This window comes from Seriola dumerili, unplaced genomic scaffold, assembly GCF_002260705.1.
Source record: "Seriola dumerili isolate Sdu_G_001 unplaced genomic scaffold, Sdu_1.0 BDQW01000393.1, whole genome shotgun sequence".
NCBI lineage: Eukaryota > Metazoa > Chordata > Actinopteri > Carangiformes > Carangidae > Seriola > Seriola dumerili.
Window position 1 is genome coordinate 1,171,563 of NW_019174648.1, and position 9,809 is coordinate 1,181,371.

The following is a 9,809-nucleotide window of genomic DNA, read 5'->3' on the forward strand; positions in this document are numbered from 1 at the left end:
GGAAAATACAACGAACAAGGACCAACCAAGGCAGTTGTAGTGTTAAAATGCAGAATTTAACTGCACAACAGCCGCTAGCAAAGACAGCAAGGTCAGTAGCGTTTCCAAAAATCTCAAAGGTTTTTAGGGGCTGGAAAACTTCAACAAAAGAGGTGTTTTTAGGACTAAAACGTAGTAGTGTGAACGCAGCCTAAGACTCTTCTGGTCAGGTGGATGTAACCTGGGTCAGGAGAGGAAGTTGTGGAGTTAAACTGTACAGCAGGAAGGAGGTTTTTTAGATGTAAGTGACAGCGGTGGGGAACCCCACCCCCCACCCCACCCCACCCCACCCCCATGTCCCGGCCAAGTGGATATGAGGTGGTAAAGGGTTAGGCAGAGTGTGAGGCAGGGTTATCAGGCAGAGAGTGAAGACGGTACGAGGCTGCCCATTCCTCTCTCTCGTTCCCACCTCCGTGACCAGGCCCTTCTATATTTACAGGTCTATTTCCAGACTGACATGAATTTATGGGCCGATCGGTGGCATGCGCTGCTCGTAACAGGACCCCCCTTTCTGCTCTGCTCTGCGTGTGTGTGCGTGTGTGTGTGTGTTGCATATAGAGGTCCCTCTCACTCTTAAATAGCCAGATATGTACGCCCACAGATGTTAGAATTATTAACCGTCGTGCATGCACACAAAGCAATTTTTGATTTTGAGCAGGCCATTCTGAGCGTCACAGGAGAGTATTTGTGGCTCTCTGAAAGCCCCCAAGAGGCTGAGCTTTTGCCTGCAATGCCCATTTCACTGTCCGTTTAGCAAATAAATAATCTTAAAATAACCCGTGCCGTTCGATGAGCGCCTTAATTCTTACCACTGACGTGGTAGATGTGCTGTTAGCATGGGTGGCCCGCACTGAGAAGCATGGGAATCTATAAACCCCGGCAGCGTCGGTGTCCGTTGAGCTAAACAGGGAATTGAACCCCTAACCTCGGGCGTGTTCGGCGCCAGCAGGGCTCCCATTGGTCAATGGATTCTTTTGGATTATTGCAGAATTTTTAAGGAGGTATTTCCCAGAGTTTTAAATTTCAGGTTTTGAGCTCCTCTTTGTGATCAGTTTTCAACTTTCCAAGGAAGTTTAGGGTGTTCGGTAACTTCTGTGAAGAATTAAGGGATTAGTGGGAGTTTGTTACTGACGGTTGAGGTTGCAGTAGCGCTGAAACGACCCCTGGATGGACAGAAAATTAACTTACACCTGTTTTTTTTTTTAGCGTTTTATATCACTGTAAACTGAACGCGTTTAGGTTTTAGACTGTTTATCAAACACATAAAGACATTTGAAGCTGCCATCTCGGACTCTGGATTCTCTAGCCCAAACAAGAAAGTGATTAATCGAGGAAGCCATTATGAACGGGCTAATCGGTAATGAAAATAATCATGAGTTGAAGAGAATAGAAAGGAGCTTTTTTCTTTGTTAAACAGAGAGAGATTTTGAGTCACAGGCAGTGATTGAGCTCCACAAGACCAAAGAGCTGTGCGTCTACCTTCCTGCGGTGCTTACTCAAAGGGAAACGTTGTGTCTCATCGGAAATAAATGGGCCTTAAACACAGTCAGCTATGTGGTCTCGCCGTCCCGTGGGTTTTATGTTACTGCAAGTGTAGATTTCATAGGTGGTCCTGAGCATTACTCAATCAGTGAAGCTCCTGTTGCAGAAGCTCCCATTTCTTCTTCTTCTTCTCCTTCTTCTTCTTCTTCTTCTCCTTCTTCTTCTTCTTCTCCTTCTTCTTCTCCTTCTCCTTCTTCTTCTTCTTCTTCTTCTTCTTCTTCTTTTATTTGTGGCATTTTCATCTGTGTCTCGCTGCCTCACCCTCAGACACACGGTAATGATAAAGCAGGGTTTTTACTAGAGGACCCCTCGACTTACTGGAATGTGATGTGAGATAAGTTTATTAGACAAAGTCCGAATGTGTGTGTGCAAACATGTTTCTGAGGGCAACTGTGTGTGTGTGTGTGTCGAGCATTTTACCTTTAACACACACACACACACACACACACACACACACATACACACACCTTTGTTCTCCTGGTGACCTTTTGACATCCACAGTTTGAACAAAACAAATTGAAAACTTGACACGCTGCAGTAAATCTGGGGGTTGAGAAGAAATGTCAGATGTGTCCGAGCTTTTCCCGCTTCATTGACAACTTTGAGATAATCAGATAAAGTTGTAGACGTCAAATGAAGAGTTTCTTCAAAGATGTTTTATTTTAGCTGGAAAGTCAAATTTTTTGGGTGAAATTTTAAATGATAAATTTCTTAAAATAGGAAAATAGTAAATGTAACTAACTTAATGGTGGTTATGCAGTAAATTAAGAAAAATATATGAATAAAAGTCTAAAATTTGATAAAACTTTTTCAAAATAAGATGAAATATATAAATGAACACAAAAATGACATTAGTGAACCTTGTAAATTTATTTAAAACTAATTAACTAAAGTTTTTTTTTCTTTTTTATCATATTTAAAATCTTTATTTATCACTGACACTTCAACAACTACTGACATTTAATATATTAGCCTGATAATTGACCCGTCCTGCTCTTTTCCTTCAGTATTCAGCTTCACGTTGTGTTAATGTTTGTCGTCCCATCAAAGTAATTTTCACTGACACAGATGCGGGTTAACTTATCGGTGTCATGCTGATCAAAGAAACATGTCAATTTATGACATTATTATTTATGCGTCTCATCTTGCAACAACCTGTGTAGCTGATTCAGTCTCGTCCACGCTTGCTGCCAATTTTGTGACCATCTTTTATAGCTTCTTTTTCTTTTTTTTTTGGCTCTGACGCAGGAAGATGACTTCTTCATTCTTTATCCCGTCTATAAAGCTCTGATTGAATGTTTTTCCAACATTGGAAACATCAGAGCCGTTTGAATCACTGGAAAAAACATGAGACGAGGGCAGCGATTCAAAGGTCTGGAAAAAGAGATGAATTCGTCTTTGTATAAAAATGTTTGTTACATTTATTGTTACAGAGCGAAATGTGATGATTTGTCTCTGAGCAGATTTTCAGTCCTATCTGGACCTGTCCTGATCAGGGTTCAGCTTTTCACACAAATATTTTTCCACTTTTCAGGGCGTAAAGGAAAAAGACCAAAACAAGTCCCCCACCCAACTGCTGCTCTAGTGAACTCAAACCTAGAATCTGTGGTTAAGAAAAAAAAAGCTGAAGCTGAAAAACTGTTTTTAAATGGCGATCCGCATCTTTGAGGAGGAGATCGAGAAGTTTTCGAGGCGCCCGATGGAATTGGAGTTCCTCGATATGCACTTAAAAGGCCGTCGCCCCAGCTGTCACACCGGCCCGTGTCAGGTCAACGCGTTACGCTCGCTGTTCACTCCCACGATGCCTTTCATCTGTTGTCCCAGCTGGGTGAATGGGGTTTAGGGACAGAGAGAGAGAGAGAGAGAGAGAGAGAGATGGGCAGCGGGTCGGGGAGGGCAGGTTGAACCAGGGAGAACGAGAGAGAGAGAGAGAGACGGTCACGGCTCTGAACACCTGCCTGTGTTGCAATGACACAACAAGCTGTTAGCTAATGCAGGTGTTTGGCAAATGGTGTTTTTATAACCCGATTTTGTGGCGAGTGTGTTTGTGTGTGTGTTTAACTGGGGTCAGTTCAGGTCAGTCGGGCCTGTGTCCTAAGAGCGTTGTTTTGATCAAAGTCCACGCATGGACTGCAGAGAAACCCAGAGACCTCAGACTCTCTCTCCCCCTCCCTCCCTCCACGGCTCTCTCAATCGGCCTCTCTCACACACACACACACACACACACACACACACACACACACAAATTGAAATTCAAGTCCGTCGTTGTTGTCGTGACCATAATGAAGCACAGTTTTGCCGAAGCTTGTTGTTTACAGTGTAAAGTGTAACGATTCAGGATGTAAGAAAAACAAAGACGACTGCTTTGAACATTCCCACAATATATATATGTATATATATATATTTATACACTACATGCACCTTGCACATAATACATCACTGCACACTATACAGACACCATGCTTTTCCAAGCCAAGATCACTTCTCATGTCCGTGTGTGTGTGTGTGTGTGTGTGTGTGTGTGTGTGTGTGTGTGTGTGTGTGTGTTGTGGTGTGTGTGTGTGTGTGCTGCGAATATGTATATGATCAGATGATATAAATAGTTTCTTATGTTGTTCTGCTTCTTTTCCGCTCTGACACTTTTTGCTCCTTTGGCAGCAAATGTCGCTTTTCCCTCAGGTAAATATTGAATTTTAGGTTGGAGAGTGTGTTGATCTCTTGGTGTTTGACTTTTAGTTTGGTGACGAACTTGGGTTTTTCTGTCTTCATCCAGGCTGCACTGAAGCAGGAAGTAGACCTGCAACTATTAGTTGATTAGTCGATTGACAGTCGACTGAATGCCGCTAACTGACTGAGTGAGTGATCAGGTTACACCATCGGTCAAAAAGCAGATTGTTGGTGTTTCCCCATTGGTTGTTGGTCTTCCAAAAATGATTTGGCGCCAACTCAGCACCTTTGTTGCTGGATTTCATGACTTTTCAGACACATTTAGCAACTTCTTTTCAAAAAAAAAAGAAAAAGGAAAATACATCGACTTAAGATAGATAGTGCGAGGTCGGGACTTTCACTCCACGGACAAACCTCTCTATGCTGACCAAGTGTTTGTGTTTAACTCATGTGTGTCATGATTCTGTCAGACGACGTCTCGGTTATAAAAAAAAATCAGGATTTTTTTTTAGCAGCAGAACAGCAGCTTGGAAATGTCTTGGAAGTTAACGTGTAGCTTCAACGGGCCACGTTTCAGTCAATACTTCATACTTCTTCTGTTGTCTGAGAACAGAAGAAGAAAAAACATGTAAATAGGAACAGCTTTATTGGGAGTTGGGCTGTATTATATTACTGTATGTGTGAGTGCAGAGAGGAGGAGAGGAGCAAACAGACAAAGATAGAAAAGAAACCAGCTGAAACACCAGGCTGAATTCAGATATGACGCCGTCCGGTCATACGCTTGGTTTTGACTTGTTTAAGTTAAATTTGACAAACTTCTCAAAAGGGAGAATTTACTTTCCTCGTCTTAATGTTGTAGTAAATTTAATACATCTGAGTTTTGAATTGTTGCTCGTACAGAACAAGACATTTCATTGAGAAATAGGGATGTGTATGTTTCACTGAATTCTGATGTTTTGGAGATGAAACAGTTAATCAGTCTGGAAAACAATCAGCAGAATAATAATAACGGTTCGTTTCAGCCGTAGCGGGACGTGTTGTTCTGCCTCTGCCTCTTGTTTTTGGCAGAAATGAACCTGTTTACTCTCGGTTGCCAGGTTTGTCTGTGTCCACCAGTGTCAACGTCCAGGTTGTGGTTTTCTCAGTCTGTAATTAGTCGATGTCTGTCTCCGTTTCTGGTCACTCACGGTGACACGTTGTTACTGTCTAACCGGCGCTGAAGTTTACTTTGAGTGTCGGTGGCAGACGAGCAGCGCTTGGTGTTTTTTCTTTGGTCGGAGCAGATTGTGTTTAGGCTGTGCCGAGTCCGTGCAGCGTTAACTTCTCCTCCCCGCGCGCTCTCGTCTTTCTATCAGTCCGTCCGTTCATCTCTCCCTCTATCCCTGTGGCTAACAAACAGAGGAGCAGCATTCCAGCAGTGCCCCCTGTCAAAGCATCTGTATTGTGGCGTGCTGCTCACATTGTTGTGTCAGACAAAGCCTTGCTCTCAGTGGAATAACCCAGCTGGACGGCGGCCATCGCCAGGGTCATTCGGGGCCGCCGGGCCGCACCAAAACAGCCAACCTGACAGCCCGGGGCCCGGCCATGATAGCAAGGCAGGAAACAAACTTCATGTGTTGTCTGCAGGAAGCAAGCAGAATCCAAAGTTCACCGTCCACGCTCACTTATTTACCAGACAAACAGTTTTTTTTTTTTTACGAGTAGTTTGAGCCAAGCCGCCCACTCGGTCAGAGATGTCTTACATCTGTGCTGCGTCTTTGAAAAGCTCTGACACAGCGAACATACCTCAGTAACTGTTGTGCAAAAGCCAAAACACGCTTAGATTTCCCCGTGATTACAGGCGTTTGTTGCTGCCAGGGAACTGCAGCTCGGTTCCATAACTTCACCCACTTTTCATATCACTGCTGTGTGAAATAAACCTTTTAAGAAAAAAGGACTTTAGTGGCAGTTCATTTACCAGTGTAGTTGGTGGTTTCTCAGTCGACCCAAACACCGCTGTCAGGTGGGGGGAAAAAAACCTACATTTTCAAAATAAAAAAACCTCCTTTTGCTGATTTCTGTGATGAAACAGTGGGCTTTTATAAGGTTTCACAATCCGCTCGGCCCACGGAGGACCTTGTAACCCTTCAGACAACCCCCAGAGTTGGCTGAAGTGAGGTTTCCGCCGTGTTTGAAAGGCCGAGCCCAAAGCCAGACAGATTCCAGTCAAAATTAGTCAGCACCACTAGGCTTCAAAATGTCCAAAAACAACTAATATTGTCAGTCCAAAACCACTGTCAGCGGAGCAGCCACATTCCAGCTGCTTTGTGTGTGTGTGTGTGTGTGTGTGTGTGTGTGTGTGTGTGTGTGTGTGGGTCACATCAGGCAAATAGAAAACAACAGTTTTTTTTTTCCCCATCGGCCACAGTAGCTGTCACTCCTATGAAAGCTTCCTATTTATAACAACTGTGATTATTTTCATTAACGATGAATCTGTCGATTATTCTCATGATTGTTTTTGTCCAACCTAAAGTCTCCAAACCCCAAACACCTTTACTGTCACATAAGATGAAGAAAAAGCAGAAAAGTGCCGAAGTTTAGAAGCTAAAACTGCTGAATATTTAAGTATAAAATCGTTGCTGATTAGTTTTCTGTCATTTGAGCTTTTTTATTTTACATTACCAGAGAAGAGTGGAGAAGAAAATGGAGGAATAAATGACTTCTAAAACTTGATAACACGATCCGCTGCTGTCGAATTATTCCTGATAAAAGTACAAATAGCAAACACACACGCTCTGTGGGTTCACACTGGTGCCTGTAAAACTAGGGGTGCGGCGGGCGCTGCAGCTCCTCCACCCTCAGGTGGCCGAGGTCGACTTTCTTTTTTTGCTGCAGCACAAACATCTGATAATATTTTAGTTTAATTCAACTCAAGTCAAGATGTGCTCCGTGTCGTGTCATCAACAGAGTCAACATTCAAAGCAGTAAATCCTCCATTTCCTGCCCAGCTGTATTTGATGGAGGTTTTTTTTTTTTTTTGGCATTTTATATAACTGTATTTTGGCTTTTATTATGATTATTAGTGATTTATTGTTTGTAAGTGATTTGAATAATATGTTCAAAATGTGCTGCCATCTTATAGTTACTCTAACTTGAGCTTTATTGTTTATTTACTCACGTACAACCTCTCTGTGTTTCTCTCTCTCTCTCTCTCTCTCTCAGACTGAGCGAGGACGACAGAGGTTCCCCACCCTCCTCCTCCTCCTCTTCATCATCCTCCTCCTCCTCATCTCTCTGCTCGGGGCACTTGACTCTGCCTGTGACCTTTGGCCTCCCGCGCCGGTGACCTCTGACCTTCACCCAGACTGAGAAGCCGCTCCCTTCTGGACGCAGAAAACAAACAACAACATCACAACAGATGACAAAAATGCTTGCAGTTTTTTTTTTTTTTTAAGTGTATTTCATCTTTTATTTTTCTTGCGTTTTATATACATATCTTGTCCTGTTTTTGTTTTAAAAAAAAAAAAATAATAATTTCCCCCCCTCCTTCACAATCGATGCTGCCAGTGTGCGCTGCTCCCCCCACTCCCTCGTGTTCAAAAGACTTATTCAGCAGACAGCGGTCAGTGGACTTTGACTGAGGGGGCGTCAACAGAACCGTAGATAGTCTTATTATCAGATTGTTCTACTTCTCCATACGGTATTAAAAAAAAAAAAAAAAAAAAAAAAAGGGAGGCTGGAATACGAAGCAAAGGCATTATGGTACAGACTTGGAAACTTTTATGTTAAATATTAATTTTTATCTTTTTATTAATATACTTTTTTTTTTTTTTTTACCCCATGCAATAATCCATCCTCAATACGGTACCGTACAGTTATTACATTGTGGACAAAGTTGTGGTAGAAAAATGTATATTTTTTTCTTGAATGGATCCCCCCCACCCCCCAACCCCCCCCCCCCTGTTAAAAGTGATACAAGCTCACAGCTGGATCCATATTAGCTTCAGAGTCAACAAGCGGCATTGCACAAGTACCGTGCTTGTTCCCGTACTTCTCCGCATCAGGTACCAGCAGCCTTTTTGGATCACCAGTTTCCATGGCGTTCGCACGATCAGTGACACGATTAGCACCCATCGCCTCAGCGGGGCCAGTTCTACAACACAGCTGGGGAGCAGAGCTGCGGCACTGCGCCAGTATAGTGTACTGATTCAATGGGGGAAAAAAAAAAAAACCTTCAAGCATTACTCTTCCTCATATTGTGTAGCACGTGTTATTTATTTGTTGCAGTAGGTACAAATTCTCCAGCGACATTTCTTTTGTTTGCTATCATGACACAGATGGTACTCGAGCAGGGCGGGGGAATAACGTCAGCCACCAATCGAATGCTGGAAAGTTTTGTCTGTTTTCACTTTTAATTCTGTCTCCTTTTACAAGCCACCGTGCAGAAAACCAACTCGAGGTTTAAAGGAATAGTTCAGTATTTTAAGGAAATAAGTTTATTTGCCCAGTTGCCGAGAGAAGATTTATTGTATCTGTATGGTAAATATGAAGCTGCAGCCGTTAGCCGGTTAGCTTAGCGTAGCACAAAAGCTAGGAGCGAGGAAATCGCCTGGCTCTGTCCAAATGTGACAACACTTTTAATCTTGTTTGTTTAATCCATTCAAAAATTGAAATCAACAAATTTTTACAGGGAGTTATGAACGGGACTATTTCCTGAAGCCTTGTCACCACCTGTCCCTCTATAAAACTTCAGCTCCTGCACAGCAACGAATGACATATAATTAATTTAATTAGTGAGCTTTGGACAGATGCAGGCCAGCTGTTATCCCCATTTCTACTCTTTATGCTAAGCTAAGCTAACCAGCTGCTGGCTTCAGCTCCATGTTGGAAAGGCATAAGACTCTGCAGAACAGCAAATAAGCGTCTCTCCTGAAATGCAGAACTATTCCTTTAAAAAAAGAAAAAAGGAAGGTTTATGAGGTTTATGAAACTCAGCTGCTGTGGCCGGTGGATAGAAGAAGTGGTTTTCCCGCCCTGCTGCTGCCGCCGCTCGGCTCATCTCATTCAGTTTTTTGCACAAGGAGCTGTTGAGTGAACCGAAGCAGGTGTTCGGTTTGTTTTACATTTTCAGTTTTACCTCATACGGTCCGTAGCACAGTTCAGGTTATGGTGGGAGAGTGTCGTCTATATACACACACACACACACACACACACACACACACACACACACAAACAAAACGCTGTGAAAGGTAAAAGCACAAAGTACAGACGTTGACACTGGGATGCAAACACAAGCTAATGCACATATGAAATCTCTGCAAGTGAACCGTATACTGTACTTTGGAGGCAGTGGCATACACACACACATGCATGCACGCACACACACACACATGCACACCTGTACATCGTGAAGACACATGTCATAGTCATGCGGTGGCTTCCAATGCATACGCACACATGGAGTAGTCATGCAGCCTTATTTAGGCGAGGCCTGTGTCCCCGTTTCGTTCGGCTCTTTGTCAGCGGCTCTTGATGACGTCCGGGATTTTTTCGCTCACACACACACACACACACACACACAC

The 9,809-nt window shown here is 43.1% G+C and overlaps 1 protein-coding gene across 1 annotated transcript in view; it reads left to right on the forward strand.

Moving 5' to 3' along the window:
- The window catches only part of LOC111233462 (insulin receptor substrate 2-B-like), a 21,757-nt gene extending 14,120 nt beyond the window's left edge, over positions 1–7,637 (forward strand). The window contains exon 3 of the mRNA XM_022761281.1: positions 7,450–7,637. Within this exon, the coding sequence (XP_022617002.1) occupies positions 7,450–7,454 (5 nt within the window). The 3' untranslated portion in view covers positions 7,455–7,637. The remainder of the gene's footprint in view (positions 1–7,449) is intronic.
- The last annotated feature ends 2,172 nt before the right edge of the window (positions 7,638–9,809 follow it).